Below are 20,361 nucleotides of genomic sequence, written 5' to 3' on the forward strand. Positions count from 1 at the left end.
TTATTATTATCTCATTATTTCTCAGAGAAGTTTTAAGGCCTGGGTAATAGTCGCTACTTTTTCCAACGCATGCATGAAAAGAAATGTGGAACTTAACTTTTGACTTAAGTTGTAACTAGCCATTTGGCACCTGTGGGAGACAATGTGTGGGAGATTTAAATGTGAAAAATGTACCGTCAAACCTCGGTTCTCGAACGGCTCTGATTTAGAACGTTTCGGCTCCCGAACACCCAAAACCCAGAATTAAACACTCTGGTTTTTGAACATTCCTCGGAACTCGAACATCTGATGCAGCTTCTGCTTGAGTGCAAGAAGCTCTTGCGACCAATTGGAAGCCACGCCTCAGCTGTCAAACGTTTCGGAAGTCAAACGGTCTTCTGGAACGGATTATGTTCAACAACCGAGGTTTGACTGTACTGCTGTTCTTCCTATTTAAGTGTCCTTGTGTCCTGCTTGTTCCAGTTTCACATGCTTTAAGTATAATATATCCATACAAACATACATGATAGAAATATTATCAACATTACACACAGTATAGCATAGATTTCTTGTACAAGCTCAATAATCTGTTGATTTTATTCAAAACGGAAGCTGCACACAGGAACACAGGTGTGTGTTTTTGTTTGTGGGTGTAGGAGTGCACTGTGCCTATAGATCTGTAAGAAAAAGTACCTACTTTGGTTAGAATTGCTGCTAAGACTTCTATCAATTAAAAGTCTGCATTCCTAGACTTTGCTATGTGGGTCCCTAAATATCAATCGATTGGTCCCTAGGGGAGTCAGTTGGGGCTACTTCAGCAATTACCTCCATGAGATTCACATCAAGCCCCCTTTTTAAAAGATTTGTTCTCCCTGAATGGTTCTCCCTGAATGGTTTGTTTGTTGCTTGTTTTGCCTGTTGATTAATTCTTATCTTTCTACAAGTGGTTTGATGGGTGGGGCAGAACTGTTCACTATTGCTTACTGGGAGGTAGAGGGCAGTGTGGAAGGTCACTGCAAATGCTCTGATTTGGCTCTGGATTACAAACTAGCACAGCAATTCTACCCCACCCAGCGAATCACTTCTGACTTTGTATAGCTGTTCTTTTCTTGTATTGTTTTAAGACTGATTATAAACTGCCTTATGGGGATTTTCCTGGAAAGGCAGGGAGCCAGTGTGGTGTAGTTAGAGTGTTGGACTAGGACAGCGGTCAAATTTCCGCTCAGCTCCCTGAGTGGGCCAGTCACTGTTTTTACCTCACAGGATTGTTGTAGGGATTAAATGAGGAGTGGGAGAACCAGATACGCCAACTTGATGTAGAGTAAAATTAAAAAGTAAAATAAAATAAATAAAAACATCTGAATTAATGAAATAGGATAAGGATTCATTCTGTATTAGGCTGCCACAGGATTGTTCATTTTGCTTTTAATTGCTTTTCAGACTATTGTTCCTATAGTCAGTAGCACTTGGACTCATTGCAATCTTCTTCCTCTCTTCTCCAGTAAAAAGCAATGTGAGGTTAGGCATGGACACAGAGAAGGAACACTGTTATATTTCAAGAAGTCAAACTTCAGTTCAGTTCCACCTATCAGGTTGGGGAATACTAAAGTGTGTGAGAGAATTTTCCTCATATCTGAAAAGTAAATAGAGCTAACTATATTTAAACCTTTTAGTAGTTGCTAATATACTCTACCCTGCCCCTGCAGTTTTCACGGGTGTTAAAAAACCGAGCTTGGCCTACCTTCAAGCAAGCAAAGTCAAAGATCTCACCACTGCACAGCAGTGACTTCTGCCCAACTAACTGCCATATCAACGTGATGGAAGTCTCATATCCTAAAACTTCAACGTCACTTGGCAGTGCTTTTGGTGTTCAGCTAGAGAGCAGAAAACATCTTTCCCATGAAAAAGAAAACAAACATACTGACCAAGGTAAGCTTCAATATGAGCTCTAGCTATCTACCTTCCTCTACCTACCTGTCTGTCTGAAAACTACCCCTCAACATTTGAGCCTATGTTCGACATCAACTCCAGCATTTTGCAGCAGGCAGGTAATCCCACATAGAGCACATTCCAGGAAGCAAGCCTTGAGGTTACCAATGCATAGATCACCATGGCCAGACCATCCCTGTCCCAAGCATGGCCATAGCTGACATATCAGCCACAGCTGGTAAAAGGCACTCCTAGCCACTCATAAATTCCCAGTGACAGAAATGGATCCAGGAGCACCACCAAACTCTGAGCCTGTTCTTTCAAAGGGAGTGCAACCCCACCCAGAACAGGCAACTGCCCCATCTTCCAGATACAGGAACTACTAATCTATGGCATCTTCATCTTCCCATGGTTCAAGCTCAGTTTATTGCCCCTCATCCAGTCCACTACTGCACACAAAGCACAGTCCAGATTATGCACAGCTGCCCCCGACTCACATGTTATGGAGAAGTACAGCTGTGTGTGATCAGCACATTGACTTTGCCCCAAAACTCCTAATGACCACATTCGGTGATTTCATATAGATGTTAAACAGCATTGAGGACAAGACACGACATTGTGGTACACCATAGTGCAAAGACCATGTAGCTGAAACACAGTCTTCCAATGCTACTTTCTGGACATGATCCTCTAGGTAGCAGTGAAACCACTGCAAAACAGTGCCCTCAATACCCATCCCACACAGCTGATTCAGGAAGCTACCATGGTGTATGGTATCAAAAGCTGCCATTTCCTTAATCATTTTCTTTTCTTTTCCTAGCATAAAGCAAACTAAGAAGCAGTTAGGCACTGGCAGATTTTGCCAAAATGTTTGATCCTTCAGTGCTTGGGCTATTTAAACAGACTTTTTATAACCCTTGAATAACAGAACTAATGTTTCACTAGCAAGCAGACAATTTGCAAAAATAAAAAATAAAAAAATGAATTAATTGTTATGCATAGTTGGATTTTCAATATCAAATTGCTCATGTGTTGAATGTGTAAAACTTTTTAAACTCAGTGTGATTATTAACTGGATTCATGAAAAATGTATTATCTTCTATGGTTCAAAATAAGTGAGCTACAACTACAGAGACCAATATACCTGATAACCTACTTATGCATTCTATATTATTTCCTTCTTGCCCAGGTAAACTGAGTCCCATGATTTATGTACAACATACAATTACCACTATGGCAGCTCCATCGGGACACTCCTTGGGTCAACAAGATGGCCATGGTTTGAGGTATCTGTTAAAAGAAGAGGATCTGGAAACACAAGATGTCTATCAGAAACTGTTGTGCAAACTGCAAGCTGCACTAAAAGAGGTGGAAAACTGTGTTTCTCAAATAGATGAGTAAGTAAAACTTATGGAATATAGGGATTTTGGACATTAAGACATAAATTTGCTTTTAAAGGAGCCCTTCCTAACATTGTAGCTTAGCCTATGTATTGGACTTTTCTGTGAGGGCTACAGTTCAATGGTAGGAGATTTCATTTGTGTGCTGCACATCCTGGGTTAAATACCTGCCATTTCATTCACACACACACACACACACACACACACACACACACACACATATATATATTTGGAAGCATGGCTGCAAAGTACCTCAGCCTGAGACCTTGGAGAGCTTCTTTAAGCTAGAATAGACAGAAGTGAGTTAGATGATCTGACTCATTGGCAGATTCATATAAGTCAAGGAGTAAAAGGATAAAGGCCATTGGAACAATGCAGTTCCCTAAAATCAATATAAAAAAAATCAATATAAAATTGGCAGAAACTGATAGCAAAGAGTTTAAGGCGGGGTCTATTTATTTCCAAGATGTACATACTGCTCACATGACCTCTTTGAGCAGCTTACAATTTAAAATAACACAATGTGATACAATAAAAACCACAGCAAAATGTTACAATATAAAGTAACAAGAAAATAGAAAAAACAGAAGCAGGAATGGCCCAGCCATTAGGCAAAGTGAGGCAACTGCTTCAAGTGGCAGATGCTGGGGGATATTATTATCAGTAGTAGTGTTGGTATTATATTAATTACATTTGTATACTTCCCTATACCCATAGGTCTCAGGGTGGTTCACAACATGAAATCACAATATAAAGACACTAAATACATAATAGAAACAAAAAAGAGCCAATAATCTCCCCTCCCCCGTGATGTTTCTCTTAAGCGCCTCAGCCATTCCCCTGAGTTGGGACAGGAGGATGTGGTGTGTCCTGCCCCCCAAAACTAGCTTTCTTGGATGTGGTGGTGCACACTACCTCATCAGCAATGTTGAATTAAGATTCAGCTGCCAGTCCAGTTAGCTTCTTTATCTGGAATGGAGAAGGGTGCCATACTGATCTTTGCCTCAAGCCAAAATATGTCTTGGGCTAGCCATGAATAGTAGCCGTATCATTCCCCCCCTCTCACACACTCCATAACCTCAACATCTTCCCGATTAAATGGGTTTAAACTAACCTCCTAAAAGTCAGTGGTGACTGACTGAATTCCTTAGGTGAAAGGTTTCAGTGATAGCTGTCAGGTGTGCGTGCAGGAGCCAGGCCCTGTGACCAATAGGACTTTGCAGGACTGGGGCCTTTCTAAGTTTGTTCTGAAGAGGCAAGGCTGATCGGTAACTCACAGCACCTGGTGGCAAGAGCTGGGAAGGGATATAAGGCCAGCATTTCCGTTCAGCTCTTTGCCACAGCAACACACTCCCTGCCCTTGGCTTCTTGCTTCCTGATCCTTGAACCTCGGCTTCTTGACTCCCTGCTTCTTGATCCTCGGACCCTTGACTTCTTGCTTCTTGCTTCTTGATCCTTGGACCCCTGACTTTGTGCCTCCTTGCTTCCTGACCCTCGGATCCTTGGCTTCTTGACTCCTGGCTTCTGGACCCCCGTTCCTGCTACCACCCTGCCATCTTGCCCCTGGGCCTGACATCCCCTGCCGGGACTTTGATTGCCTGTGAACCGGACTGTGACAATAGCTCCTCTACTGAAAGAGTTTTGTTTTGAATAAACACAACTTTCCCAATTAATCATAAATACTGGACCAGTAAAATTGCTTTTATAACCAAAATTGATGAACAAAAAGTCGAACGAACACATTCACTGACATATTTATGTACATCTTTTTCAAAGAGCTACAACACAATTTCAAATAATTTGTATTTTTTTCAGATGATAGATTGAACTGTTCACATTTCGTTTATGAATACATACATTATGAAGCTGAAATATCATAGAGTGAAATAGCCACAGAGTGAAACAGGGAAAAGTTGTTTTAATTCTTTAAAATCATCAATCTCTCTTGATCAATATTTACATTTTCAGTCTCAGTTATTATTTCAGTAGCTTTTTTTCCTTGGTAACTCTCACTGCCATTTCTTTTCTGTTCTTGAGACTTATGTGATGTAGCACCAGTAACTTTCCTATTTTTTTCATGCTGGAGTAAAAATGATATAATTAAGAAAACATAAATTGTGTGAGTCACATAGTTGCAAATGTTAACAATACACAAGAGAATCTTACATAAAGTATTTATATTGTAAAAGAATTCTGTAGAAAGTGAACCAGTAGAAAATGCTATTTAAGATGTACAGATTGAGCAAAGGGTATAAACTTTTTAATACTTAGAATTGTCAGGCTTCTTATCACTATTCCTTATGGGCTTATAGGCTGCCAGCATTTAATTGTTCTGAAAGAAAGCAGTTTTGTACAGGAAACAGGATACCCAGAAGCCTATTTTTAAATCTCAGTGGAAGAATAGGAAAAATGAGGCCAGGATTGTCTGGCTGTCAGTATCAATTTACACAATGCCTAGTTTCTGGAGTTCTATCACACCCTAGTATCATTAGACCAATATATACAGGATGCACAAGGTCCCAGGGACCTCTCCACAGGAGAGCAACTAGCAACCAGAGCAGGCATTGCTTAGTCATCCTATTTTACATCCTATTTGTGCTCTGTTTCTGCTGTAAGTAGAATAACGTAAGTACTTCTTACATTATTTGTAAGAAGTACTTGATTCCTCCCTGCCCCAGAGTAGTACTTGGCTGAAATGATTATTTCCAATAAATTTTATTGCCCATCATGCAAGAGTTTTGTGATTAAATACTAAAATTTGTACTGATGCATAATAAGATGCATAGCTACATTTGTGCTAATAAGAATAACACTTACATTGCCCCTGGGCTATTTCCTATTGCTGCTTTATGCGAAATGGTGATGAACATTCCTTTCCTGCTACTGATGCCAATACTGTAAAATTTGAATGTAGCAGCTGAGTGCTTGGAGGGCTTGAGTGCTGCTGTTTATGCTTCCACCTTTTGAGTTTGATAAGTTTGTTTCTAGATTTCATGCATTGTTTAATCACCTTGGATGGAAAGATGTAGCAGTGCACCTTAATGTATATATTGCTAAGCCCCTAAATTATGGCAAAATTGTATGTCTTTGATTTAATTTAGAACAACATCTGTTTGTATTTATTATGAACACACAATTTCCTTTTGTGGTATGTCGCTAAGCCAGTGTTTCCCAACCACTGTTCCGTGGCACACTAGTGTGCCGCGAGATGTTGCCTGGTGTGCCGCGGGAAAAATTCAAAAATTCGAAAGATTTTTTTTTTAAAAAAAGTCAAATTTTCGATTGGGGCGCCGTCACTAGATGACCCCTGGGGTTCCCTCCCTCCCTCCCGCTCTGCGCCTCCCTCCTCCTCCTCCTCCTCCGGGGAGGCCCTTCCTGGCTCTCGGCCAAGGCTTGGCGGCTGCCACTCACTCACTCGCTCGCCCACCCCTCCCTCCATCCCTGCACCCGGCCTCTCCCCCTCCGTCCCCGGCGCGGGGGCTGCCGGGATCCGTAGTCCCCTCGTCCTTGGGCTCCGTGCCCGCGCGGGGCGCGCAAACTACGTTTCCCAGCGTGGCCTGGCGGGCCGGGCGTTTTGTTTGAAGCCCTCTTCTCCCGGCCATGGAATGAGCGCGGCGGCGGCGGCCGGGCGGGCAGGGGCTCTTCCGCGCAGACTCCGCGCAGCCTGCCTGCGCCCCCGCGGAGATCGGGCGGCAGGATGGAGCCCGGGGATCCCCGCGGAGGCCGAGCGGCGGAGGCGGAGGCTGCCCCCCAGGTAGGGCTGCGTCGGGGGGGGGGGTTATTTTTGCAATGCTGCATCCGCGCCGGAGGGGACGCATCGGACCGCGGGGAGACCCCTTGGCGGGCGTACAAGGCAATGCATGCGTGCAGGCGTTGCATGGAGTGCAGTGCAATGCAATGGACAACGTGGCGCCCTGCATGCATGCATGCAACTTCCACCGGCGCTCCGGACTTGGCAGGTGAGGGGGGTCCCCAGTGGGCGGCAGAGAGAGCCGGGAGGGCGAAGGGGAGCCGGGGGGGAGCAGCGCTGCTCCCCGAGCCGAGCCCGGGGGGAAACTTCGGCGTCGTTTCGCCGGGTGTTGGAAGCGGAGGCTGGCGGGGGCCCCTCACCTGCAAAACCTGGTCACCTCTCATATATTTCGTGCATTGCATTCATCGCCCGCTTTCTCCTCCAAGGAGCTCCCGGGGGCGCGCGTGGTTCTCCCCGTGTTATCCTCGCAACAACAGCCCTGCGAGGTGGGTCAGGCGAGTGGCCCAAGGGAGCACCCAGGGATTGTCCTGGCCAGGTGGGGTGATTTGAACCCTGCTCTCTGCCCGGTCTTCGTCCTCATTTAGCCCCCACATGTGCATGACTGAGGTTTTCCCCCCTCGTCTTGGCTATGGTGTGAGTCTGTGCTGTTAATTAATGGGGTTCTGCCTTCGGAGAAGATGAGCCAGCCCTCAAGGAGGTGATTATGTAATTTGCTAGCAATTCATGTCCCTCCTGGCGTGACGCTGCGCGCTGACGTCACGGGGCTGTAATGGTGGTGTGCCTCGAGATTTTTTTCATGAAACAAGTGTGCCTTTGCCCAAAAAAGGTTGGGAAACACTGCGCTAAGCAGCTGAGGCACACACACCCATTGGGTTGTAAGAATACTCATTGGATTGTGTCTCTGTTCTCACATAATCATACTAACCACATTTACTAAAATTAGTTTATCCTAGAGATTATTGTACCTTGGTCCTCTGATTCTATATTGATACATTAAGGAAACAATCCTATGCACAAGAAGCTGGCATAAAGCAAGATGATGTAAATTAAGCTGGCAGAGAGTCACACCAGATCCAACTTCCATTCAGCAGTGAGACGAGTGTTGCCTAAGTCTGGCAGAGGGAAAAGAAGCCTTTAGAATAGTGTCTGAGTTACACCACCCTTTCTGTCAGCTTGATTTATGCCAGGTTGCCAAGACACATGACCAAATTGAACAGGCTTCGAAAGCAGCCTATACCCCTGCCCTTGGTCCCACCCACACTATGCCCCTGGCCACTTTTTCAGTGTTTACACCACCTTATGATCTGCTGGGCTCAGCTCAGCCAGCTGTGTGGGGATGGGGCAGATACACCGGAAGCTCTCTGGCTGAGCTGAGAATGAGGGAGTCAAGCTGGCATAGCCCAGCTAAACCAAGAAGCGCCTAACTCAGCTGCAGATCTGTTGGAGCCTCACCTGCTCATCCAGGTACACAATTACCTACTCCCAAAGCTTCTATAAGATGGGCTAACCTAACAATGATTTGTACAGAGTGGTTCCTGTCTTAAGTTAGGTATGCTTGATTCAATACGGTGTGAGCTAAGCCATACTGATTATTATTATTTATATCTTATAATTCTGCTGAATTTTAGGACAGTACCATGTCCACTTTGGCACATGCTAGTTTTCATACTGTATTTGTAGCATTACTGTTACTTAAAAATAAAAACAATCCTTACTTACAGTAGCTGAATTCATCCCATTTCAGCCTCCTTTCTTCAATAACATACTCTCCACAATCAGAACGGAAAAACCACGAGCCGTTAACACCAACAGACAGTGATAGTGAAAAAGGAGAACGAAATGGGAAAAAGGTCTGTTTCAGTGTAGCAGCTGATGAACAGGAAGATTCTGGCCATGACACCATTAGCAACCGGGATTCATACAGGTAAACTCTTACCTCCATCAAGGATAAGAGAATAATGAATGAATCATGTCTTCAGTTGTTGCTGCATGTAAAGCTGTTCAAACATTTTGCTGTTACTTTAATAATAATAATAATAATAATAATAAATTTTATTTATATCCCGCCCTCCCCAGCCGAAGCCGGGCTCAGGGCGGCTAGCAACACTAAAATAGTGCAACATTATAAAAACATCATAAGAATTAATTAAAATCAGAATTGATGGCAACCATAAACTAAAGTATTGTAAAGATTGCCAAAGGAGGGAGTCAGGCTGTGCCCTAACCAAAGGCCTGGTGGAACAGCTCTGTCTTGCAGGCCCTGCGGAAAGATGTCAAGTCCTGCAGGGCCCTTGTCTCTTGTGACAGAGTGTTCCACCAGGTTGGAGCCGCAGCCGAAAAAGCCCTGGCTCTAGTTGAGGCCAGCCTAACCTCTCTGAGGCCTGGGACCTTCAAGATGTTTTTATTTGAGGACCGTAAGTTTTTACTTTAAAACTTTGTATGGTTTGTATGGTTAAAATAACACTTAATTATAACACTATAACGCACCTTCTTTATTAACAGATATTTGATTTGTTTATTTCAAAGGACTGAAGCTCACTTAGCTTAAACTCTGTTGGATCATGGCCTTTGGTATTATTCTGTTCAATTTAAAATGTTGTGTTTTCTCGCTCACAAAATGTACAGCCTGGATAACTTAGGTTAGGAACTGTAAAGAGGCGCTTGGTCAAGAGAAAAAGATAAAAGGATGGAAAAGCTGCTGTTTAAATATAAATGTTCCAAGAGGATTTATAATGTGTGTTTTCTTTTCCCTATTCAGTGATTGCAACAGCAACAGAAATTCTAGTGCATCTTTTACCAGTATTTCCAGTAGCCAATGCAGTTCCTTCTTTCACAGTGATGAAATGGATTCAGGTAATTCTGATACCCCCACCCACACCAAATGTACTTTGCTAGAGGAAATTGTATGAGATTTGTTAACTACTTGCCTTCTGAAGTAGATGAAAGGAATGTTTGTCTTCCTTTTGCTTTAATGCATGCCTCAGTTAGCTCTACAGATGCTTCAGCTTCTGATGCAAATAAAGTGAATCTGTAAGAAGTGTTGTCCTTTGATCTTGCAAAATACTTATGTGAAAATTAGGCTGGGTGCAAGAATCATCTTAATCTCCACACCACTATCACAAATGGCTTGGGAACAGAGAACAAAGAGCAAAGGCCAGTGTTGTCAGTGCAAAGCTCCTGATTCAGTAATGAGGGCAACCTCAATTCCCTGAGCTTCAAACAAAGTTAGTTAGATGCTGAGAACTCAACATTTCCAACACTCAAACATGGAACAGTCAGACAACGCTTTAACACCTGACAGCAATGCTTTGCCATTTCAGGATTTTTTTCTTCTTCTTTCTTAAATCAAACAAACAACTCCTCTTTGATTCCTCTGCCAGGCGACTGAAATACTCAGTCATTACTAGTTAAAAGTGAAAGACGTTGAGAAACAGCAAGTTTTACCACCTTCCCCCACAAAGTCCTGACATTTCAGGAACTGGGATGAGGAATGAAATGGATTAGATAGGCTGCAGTGAGCATCAATAAAACTGTGAGGGAAGCTAAAAGGAAAGCAGCTGTAGTAGGAAAAGGAATGAGATGGTCATTTCACCATTGGAATACCCTCTCCTGGAAGTAGAAGTAGTGCCATCCCATATGGCAGCAATATTAGACCCCTTTTCTGTGCAACAAAGTGATCCACGTGTAAGGTTTGTACAGTCTGTTAAATTCAAAAGCTCATAAGAATTTCAAATATTGTTTTAACAGGTGATGAACTTCCTTTAAGTATACGCATCTCTCATGACAAGCAAGACAAACTCCATGGTTGTCTGGAACATCTTTTTGGTCAGGTATTCAATTATTACCATCTAAGATTTTTTTGTGGTGCAAAAACAGTGCTATCTTCTAATAAAATGAGACTATACAGTGGTGCATTGTGAAAATTATCTGAAGCAATTTCCCCTCCCTTTCTGGCTTGCATTGTTATTTCAAATGCTGTGCCTTAGATATTTATTCTTCTCTAGAATGTATTCGGGACATAGGTGGCGCTGTGGGTTAAACCACAGAGCCTAGAACTTGCTGATCAGAAGGTCTGCGTTCGAATCCCTGCGACGGGGTGAGCTCCCGTTGCTCGGTCCCTGCTCCTGCCAACCTAGCAGTTCAAAAGCACGAAGTGCAAGTAGATAAATAGGCGGGAAGGTAAACGGCGTTTCCGTGCGCTGCTCTGGTTTGCCAGAAGTGGCTTAGTCATGCTGGCCACATGATCCAGAAGCTGTACGCTGGCTCCCTTGGCCAATAAAGCGAGACGAGCACCGCAACCCCAGAGGTGGTCACGACCTAATGGTAAGGGGTCCCTTTACCTTTAGAATGTATTCTTAGGCATGTGCCTGCTTTGCATGCAAAAGATCCTTGGTTCAATCCCTAGCATCACTAGGTAGGGTTGGGAAAAGACCCGAGTCTGAAATCCTAGAGGGTCCCTGCCAGTCCAGCTAGTTGGGCCAATGTGGTCTGACTTAGTACATGTCCCCAGGAAACCTAACACCAGCCCCTGGCCCCTTTGAAATTCTTTAAAATTAAAAGCAATCATGGAGTATGGGGTCAGATTACAACTGTAGCACTGGCATAGAGGCATTTCACCCTTTCCATATTCATATTCCTGATCATACGCCAAAGCTTCTATTTGTCTCAAAGGGAAAACATGCACCTACCTTTTGTATTTGTCTCCATGGATCCAACATAAACTTTACAAAAAGCTAGTTACGTTTTCACCATTCAATTGCTTTTCAACTCTACAGGTAGATTCAATTATCAATCTCCTGAAAGGACCAGCAGTGGCAAGAGCTTTTGAGCAGACAAAGTTCTTCACACCAGGTCGAAGCTTGCAAGGTAATATTCAAAGCCAAGTGTGGCAGTCAATGGGGTTTCAAACAGAAACAGAAGATAGATACACCTGTTAATCTAGCACTGGAGTTTAAAAAAAAATTATTTTAATATGAAAGGGTTCTATTCTGTCACATGAAACAGCCTGAATTTCAAGATAGTTCTCTGAGACTGTGCTCTGTGTTCTGCTACCTTCTGAAGTTAGGAGGGTAATAACTAGGGAGAGGCCCTTCCCTGTGTTTGAATGCTCTCGCCAAGAAAGCTCGCATGGCAATGCTTTTATTTGTCCAACCATTTTTATACAACATCTTAAACCATGTAATAACTGTCAATTAGTAATCTTTTAGAACTGGAGTTTTAATTGTTTTATTAAGATTGTGTTCAAACTGATCTTTTAAAATTACTAATGATATTATTTATTATTGTGTTTTATACATTTACATTGTAAGCCATTCTGAAAGACTCAGGACTGAAGAGCAGGCTATAAATATTAATAGTTAAACAAATAAGCCTACAAATAAAATTCTGGCTTGTGTAAACCTTAATTTGTCCCCAATCAGAATTAGCAACAGAGTTCAAAATATGATTTTCACTTTTCATTTGGAGATAAACAGTGCATGAGATCTGGCGTGCCTAAGGGGAAATAGGGCACATATGACCCATTTCATATATTGTTGGTTAATATCATGGTTTGATTGCTGTGTCTGGAAGTTACATAAGAGTGTCAGAGCAGGTGGCCTATTAACTTTTTTGGACTTATTTGCAATCCTTATGTTTTTATGAGGTGTAACCTATTTTTTTTTTACTGAACAGCATTTCTAAAATGTGTTGGTTATGTTAGTTGTTATCTGGAAAATATATTATGAAGTGTTGCATTCTATTTATGCCCAATTAAATTAGTGCTGGTGTTGAATGAAAATGTTTATTCAGAGAATTAAATACAACAAGTCTTTACTGAAGGAAATGAATCTGAAGGCTCACCTTCAATATTTAAGTTCACTAAACTTATGGAGCAAAATAAAATTATAACAAATTAAAGAAGTAATTTTGCTTTTGAACAGAGTTTCAGCAAGAGATTGGACCTAAACTCAGCTGCCCAAAGAGATTAAGACTTCACATCAAACAAGACCCCTGGAATCTCCCTAGCAGTGTCCAAAACCTTTCCCAAAACATCAGAAAACTTGTTGAAGGTAACTCATTTATCATAGGTAGTTTTGTCATACTTCTGAGATAGAGCTTGTGAGATTTAGAGAATCTTTCGAAGAATAATGTATATTCCAAAACAATACCAGTAGCCTGACTAGCCAAGTCAATGGAGACTAATGTTGCTAATGGGAGACCCTAGACCTGTGTTCAGAAATTGGAATCATCATTGCCTTCTTTGATGCAATGTGGAGAATTCATGAGCTATGATATCAGCTTCTCCAGTCATCCTGCCTGGTGAATGCAAGGAACTAGTAGGTAGGACTATTCTGGAGAAGCCATCAGTAATATCTTGTACTTGAGCTGTAGCAGTAGGCTCCACAGGGTCTTCTTGATTATTGGTTTTCTCTTGCTAGTTCACCCCATCCTGTCTGCAGTCATTTTGTGGATAAAGGAAAAGTCTCAGCATAGTTGGCTAACATGTCCAAATTCCTACTTAATAAAAGCTGCATCTTTCTGTGCATTGTAAGCATAATCTATTATCAGTATTTTAACTTAAATTTGAAGATACTTAATGTCTCCTGAGCTGCATCTAGAATTTGCAAATACCCAGAGACCAGAAAATCTCTTTTGACTAGCATCTAAACTCATTTTAGTGAACCAAGTATGCTGTGATTGAAAGTTTGCTGATTTGTTATGGAAGTTAACTAAAGTAATCTGTGATGAAAATCAGGGGCCGCTGGGCTTTTAGTCATAGTTCATTTTAGTGTGTATGCAGAATACCAAATTAAATGATGATTGATGATTAAACATAGGTGTAATATTAAAATATTCACTGCTCTTCAATTGATTTTAGTAGTGAATAATAAAATTATAGAAAATTCATTCTATTCATATCATGATTTTTCTAAGATTTCACTTGGTTTGTTCACTTAGAAAGAAAGATTATTAGAAATATACAACAAAAGCTGTCCTACAAAAATGGACCAGAGCTACTTAGTTTCCTTAGGAAATACTGTAGGTGAAAATGTTTAATTCAATGTGAAATATATTCAAGGCCAGCAGAAGAATTTTAAAAAGTCTTGTAATGTGACCAGGGACAGATAAGGATGATTAATTAAGCTGCCTGGTGTGCATTTCTGTATGCATTTGGCAGTTGCATTGGTTCACTGAAATTAGCTAGATATTAATGAGAAGTTCTGCTGATTGTGATGGCAGAAGGATAGTGTTTTGAATCGTAGTTAATTTGAGGCAAGGTGTCACGAATATGCTGATGACACCCAGCATTTCCATGTAACATCTGAATCGAGAGGCCATTCATGTCCCAAAACAGTGCCTTGATGCAGCCATGGGCAGGAGGACTGCTAAAAAGCTGCAACTGAATCCTGATGGGAGACCCAATGGATGGGCAATCCCAAGTCTCACAGTTGGGGTGCACACCTGCTCTTGATGGGGTTATAGCTCCTCTGAAGGAGCAGGTGTATAGTTTTGGGGTGTTCCTAGGTCCATCACTGACTCAGTCTGGGTGACTTCCGTGGCTCAGAATACACCTTACCAGCTTCAATTTTTCTGCCAACTATGACCATGCATTGACAGGCATAATTTGGCTGTCCATACATTGGCATCCTGACTACTCTTGAGTTTCGTTTGGAAGCTGCAGCTGCAAGAGAGCAAATTTAAGGTTTTGTTGGTATGTAAAGTTCTAAACTTGGGACCACAGTCTGCTTTCCTCTATATAGATCAAGCTGAGCTTTTTAAGATCTTCCAAACAATTTATCACTTCTTGACAATGCAGAAGCAGGTCTTTTCAGTGGTAGCGTCCACATTCTGGAATGTACTCCCTTGGGTAATTTGTGAGGCAGATACATTAATAACTTTTTAATGCCTCTTTAAACTATATATTTTGTGTACTCTTACATTTTCTATTATGTTTTGTACATTGCTCAGTTTTATCTGTGATGCATACTTTTTGTTTTGTTTTTATCTTTAGGGAATGTTATTGGTGGTTATTCTTGTGTTTTTCTGGTTTTTATATAAACTGCTTAGGAATTTTTATTATATAAAGCAGCATAATTTTCTAATAAATAAGCATAGAACCTGGAACCAGTAAGTTGATGTTCATGAATCCAGGAGTGAGAGAGGCTGGAACCAGTAAGTGCAGATCTGGGAGGAAACAAAAATCAGCACAGAGTACACGAGTGACAGATTGAGGAATAAAGAAAAAGGGTACATTTGGAAAACTGACTTGAATATGAGAGAGTCCTTTTGTTTTAAAAAAGGGATCCTAATTAGATATACTTAGTGAGCCAAATGCAAATTCTAGCGGAATTCCAGCTTCAGTGGTAATCTTTAGGCATTAGTTTGGGATGCGAACAGGAATCAGTTCAACACGACAGTCAACACTGCAAATACATCAATTGCTGTATAGAACAGAATTCCTAGAAATCAATATAGTTAGTTGATTAAAGAACTAAGATTAAGATTTACCTTTTTTTTTACTCTTCATGTGGTAGCTTCTAAGAAATGATTGAAAGAAACAAATACCAACTTCTAAAACTGTTGAACTAGAAGGCCAGGCTATAATCGTATGCACACTTACTTTGCCGTGGAAATGGATGTGGCTTATTTTTGAGTATTCATAGGCTGGATTGTACTGCAGAATATGAATTCCCATGCTCATATAGCTACAAATTCACATATTCAAAGATTACTAGAAATTCAGTGGTCCACTAACCTGTTCAGCATATATTGCTATTTTATTATTTAATTTGGAAAATGAATACAATAAGCATGATATTGTATGTATAATTAGAAGATTGGAAGAAATCAATAGAAAGATGGGCAATGTGTGGTCAGATCTGAGTCTAAAACAGGATTTTGGCTTAAGTGTCTGTCCTTTTCTTCCTCAGAGGTGAAAGCAAGGGCCCTCTTGGCACTCCTTGAATATACAGGTAATTTTAATGAATACATTTCAGTACTTCTATTCAAAGCATTTGGCTGAGTTTCCCCAAGAATATGTGTTATATTTTCATGAGCTCAAAGGTTACTCATAAAGATAGAAGAAAATGGAGCATAGAAATTGAGTGGTCCATATTAAGTGAAGTGAATATATTAAATGTGATTTCCCCCTTTCCTAACTGATGAAGAGCATGAAGAAGTATCAGTCGTCTGATAAAGGGTGATACTTAGAAATGGGGGTGCTAGTGTAAAATTTAACAAGCAAAATTAGGACCAAGAACAGTAAGGAAAAGTCCTAGATACACTAAAATACATCTTTTTTTTTTTTTAAAAAAAGCAGGGGTTGCAGGAGGCTGAGAAATGCAGGCCTATACAGGACAGAACATAGTGATGATTTATCAGGGACCAATCTATAGACACATATGGCAAACTACTTATTTGGCAATTTTTAATGAAAGTTGGTAGAAAAGAAGCACCAATGTGAACTATAGTTGACTTCCTTGCTCTGCTTCTGAATCCTAATATAGTCGCCAATGCCAAGCGATGCAGTGGCATTTGATAACTAAATTGTTTATTGTTTTGAGTCAAAACTTTTGTTGTAATCTACAAAGATCGTGAAGGGATGCATACATACGACATTGTGCTATCACACATGACAGCCGCTACTGTGTATAATGTCACATTTTGCCCAAGAAAATTATGGCACTGCTTCTTGAAGGAGAGACACAATTCATTGTGCATTTTCTTTATAGTCTATTTATTTCTCCTTATTTATTTTTCCCCTTCGTTGTGCCCTTCACAGATAGTAAGATACAGCTCAGGCGAGACATGGTCTTTTGCCAAAGTCTGGTGGCCACAGTTTGTGCTTTTTCAGAACAGTTAATGGCTGCCTTAAATCAGATGTTTGACAATAACAAAGAGTGTGAAATGGAGACACAAGAGGCCAGCAGAAGATGGTTGGAACAGATATCCAGTGCCGGTGTCCTCCTTCACTTCCAGTCACTGTTGTCGCCAAATCTGGTGAGAGTTCCTGTGCGCAGCTGCGCCATTCTGTGTAATGTTCTTATTGTCCTAACCAATGGCATCTGGAAGTAACATCTGTCCAGAAGCTCATAGTGTATTTTCTAAAACCTATACCATTTCTAAAAATATACTATGTGCTAAATTTAATTCAAATGGCTCTGTATTCTTTAGGAAGCTGACACATTGAACCAACAGGCAAAGGAAAGGTTTTGCATACTCTACATTTCCCCCCTAATTTGCATTAATAACATTTGGTTTCCACTGGAATCCTGGAGCCAAACCCAGTCAAACAGCAACCATCCTGAGGGGCCTCAGGAATAGAAGTGCTTATTTAAGCATTGTGATCAATTTGTGTTTGGTTTTTGTTTGTTTATTTTTTAAATGTACATTTGAGGAAGCTACAAATGTCTGTGTATATATTACATGTATCAAGGATGAAATATCTCTGTTCTTCTGGTGATTTTATTTAATGCTTCTGGCTTCAATAAGAAGCTGAATATAAAGCAAATTTATATTTTTCTAATCAACATGCTGATAAGCTAGGGAAGATATCAGAAAATATAATTACTCAGAATCAGATTATTTGACTTCTGTTATAGCTACTGTAAGTTTTACCTTCTGGCAAAGTTCTGGAGGAATGCTCCCCTTGTTCAATAAACTGCACTGAGAAGATTACAATTTATTTTATAAGCCACAATAATACACAGAGTTGCATTTTAAAAGTATTAAATATTGTAACACAAAAATCATTTTAAGCATTTAAGCATAGCTTGCTGTGCAGAATTTCTGAGCTTACTCATTTGCATGAGACACAATTACAATTTGATAAGATTAAAGTCCACAACCAACATAGCAAATGGTAAATTAACCTGCTATATTTCATCCTTGCTAACAGTCATCTTTTGACAGCAAATGATGGAGTGCAAAGTCAATAGAAATACATCAGTCTTCATGCACTCATGAGTTAATTGGGTTAACTACTGAAACAGGATGTGACCACCTGCAGTTAATGTTAATAATGATATACATCAATCTAGTATCTTTAATAGACTCATATATACATATATTTCAGGCTGATGAACAAGCTATGCTAGAAGACACATTGGTTGCACTGTTTGACTTGGAGAAAGTTACATTTTCTTTTAAGCAATCTGAACAAGAGCCTCTAGTTGCAAGTGAGTATTATACAATAAATGTTCGTCCTTCCATTGCTACTTCAAAATATAGTACGGTATAAATGCATAGAAGCTTTGTATTTTCTAACTTGTATCATATCACCTGCATATGGAATGGTTGGGTGTTTTATATAGCTTTGGAATGAATATAATTTTAGTCTTAAATCCCAGTGCAGATGCCCAAGTCCCAACTTTCTAAACCTTGTTCGGTGAATGGAACTTGTGGCTTTCACGTACTACCGAAATTACCCAACTTTCCTATTATGGGCGATCCCCTGCCCTTTCCCTTCCTTTAACTTAACAATGGTGCAATGTCATGTGTGCCCCAATGTTAATGTTAATTATGATAACTATAGGCAGCCCAATGAGGTGTATGTGTGTGCTGGAGGCCCAAGTCCCTGGGACCAGGGCCTGAAGGGAATCTGACAGACTGAAAAAGGGCTAGGAGCCAGGTGTGTGTGAGCAATGAGCTCAAGGCAGCGTACATGGTACTCCCCACCCCCATATCATCCTTGCACCAGTCTTGTGAAGTAGGTTAGGCTAAGAGATAGGGACTGGTTCAGGGCCATCTGGTGAGCTTCATGGCAAGAGGGGATTTGAACCTTGGTTTCCCCAGATCTAGTCTAACATTTAGCCACCATACAACCCTGGCTTTCTTTTCTTACACACAGCTCCTTTCCCACTTCTCCAGCATGAGACATGTTGGCTCAGTTAATGTTTTCTTACAGTACTTGAAGCTTTTTGTAGCAAAAATACTGAACGGGTGTTAGCATTTGATAAAACTGTAATATTTTTCTTTTCTTCTTTAGATATGCCAATCACATATCAAGCAGAAGGAAGCCGGCAAGCCTTGAAAGTTTACTTTTATCTTAATAGTTACAATTTTGAGCAGCTTCCTCAAAGACTGAAGAACGGTGGAGGATTTAAAATTTACCCCGTCCTCTTTGCACAAGGTATGCTGGCAGTCTTCTCAAGCATTCTGCAGGAAGTCATGTTATTTTTGTGTGATGCTAATCGCGCACATTGTGCGCGACTACAACCTGATGCAAATTTTAATGTTAATTTTTGTTGTTGTTGTTGTTCACTTCCAGCTATCTGGACACTGTTTTGACAGTTTGAACTTGTCATATATATACAGACTGCAAAAAAACCCACACAAACAAAACTCAATACCCAGTAGTTGGTGTGGATGAACATCCAATATTGGATGCAGATTCTCCTATCTGCTGGGATTAGCCCATCTGAAAAAGCATGGGACTCTTAATCTCAGGGCTATGGATTCAAGACCTATATTGGTGAAAGATTCCTGCATTGTACAGGGGTTGCACTAGATGACCCTTGTGGTTCCATCCAACTCTACAATTCTATAATTATTATTATTTTCTATGAAATAATTTTTATTGGTTTTAGAAATACAAAGTACAAATAAACATAAACTATAAAAACATATCAGTATAAAGAGATTCTCCGAATCGCAAGACTTCCCCCCTTCCCCTCCATAGGGTCTCATTTTTAACATCTACAACTGCATATTCATCCGCCCTCCAATTTTTATAGCAAGCCATACTGCCCATAGTGATTTTTACACTACAAGTGAATCAAAATCCTGCTCTTGTTTCCATCTGCTTACAGTAGTCTCCTAAGTAACTTTTAATTGTTTCCATTCATTTATAAAGTTTTTCCCCTCTTTGTTTCTGTGTTTTCCAGTCAGCTTTGCCATCTCGGCATAGTCCATCAATTTGGTTTGCCATTCTTCTCTGGTAGAGACTTACAATTCTATAATTATATGATATACATTGCAATAAATATCTGGACCTCTTGAACTAGATGAATGCGTGTGAAGACGTGCATTCCTGTCTAGGGTTTAACTATGACTAGAGTTGGATTTAGATTTGGAGCTATTATATGCAGTCATTTTCTACTCTTGCTGAAATGGAAAAAGAAAATGCCTTTAAACTGATCCCTGTTCCAGGATTATTGAATAAGCAACTCTGTCTTTGTAGGTTGTACGGTCCCATGTACTAGTTGTGACTCTAATGCAAGGATAAGGGTATATAATTTGACCAACATCATTAACTATCTTTTGTAAAGAAAGAAAGCTAAGGACTTTTACAGCACGCAAGTGGTTGGGCAATAAATGAAT

At 40.7% G+C, this 20,361-nt stretch overlaps 2 protein-coding genes across 7 annotated transcripts in view; one reads left to right on the forward strand and one right to left on the reverse strand.

The window, feature by feature from the left end:
• PREX2 (phosphatidylinositol-3,4,5-trisphosphate dependent Rac exchange factor 2) overlaps positions 1-20,361 on the forward strand; it is a 117,877-nt gene that overhangs the window by 80,842 nt on the left and 16,674 nt on the right. For all 4 annotated transcript variants that reach the window (XM_082233728.1, XM_082233729.1, XM_082233726.1 and 1 more), the window contains 11 exons: positions 1,686-1,908; positions 3,098-3,305; positions 8,804-8,983; positions 9,818-9,912; positions 10,807-10,889; positions 11,835-11,925; positions 12,981-13,109; positions 15,972-16,013; positions 16,823-17,040; positions 18,116-18,218; positions 19,028-19,171. In XM_082233728.1, the coding sequence (XP_082089854.1) occupies positions 1,686-1,908; positions 3,098-3,305; positions 8,804-8,983; positions 9,818-9,912; positions 10,807-10,889; positions 11,835-11,925; positions 12,981-13,109; positions 15,972-16,013; positions 16,823-17,040; positions 18,116-18,218; positions 19,028-19,171 (1,516 nt within the window). The remainder of the gene's footprint in view (positions 1-1,685; positions 1,909-3,097; positions 3,306-8,803; positions 8,984-9,817; positions 9,913-10,806; positions 10,890-11,834; positions 11,926-12,980; positions 13,110-15,971; positions 16,014-16,822; positions 17,041-18,115; positions 18,219-19,027; positions 19,172-20,361) is intronic.
• LOC309538455 (uncharacterized protein) overlaps positions 1-20,361 on the reverse strand; it is an 83,955-nt gene that overhangs the window by 33,502 nt on the left and 30,092 nt on the right. Inside the window, exon 3 of one of the 3 annotated variants that reach the window (XR_014222188.1) lies at positions 19,178-19,994. The exons of the other annotated variants lie outside the window; for them this stretch is intronic. The gene's annotated coding sequence lies outside the window, so the exon portion shown is untranslated. Of the gene's footprint in view, positions 1-19,177; positions 19,995-20,361 lie in introns of those variants that run through there. 3 annotated transcript variants of the gene reach the window in all.

Source organism: Podarcis vaucheri (assembly GCF_965113315.1).
Source record: "Podarcis vaucheri genome assembly, chromosome: 8".
Classification (NCBI taxonomy): Eukaryota; Metazoa; Chordata; class Lepidosauria; order Squamata; family Lacertidae; genus Podarcis; species Podarcis vaucheri.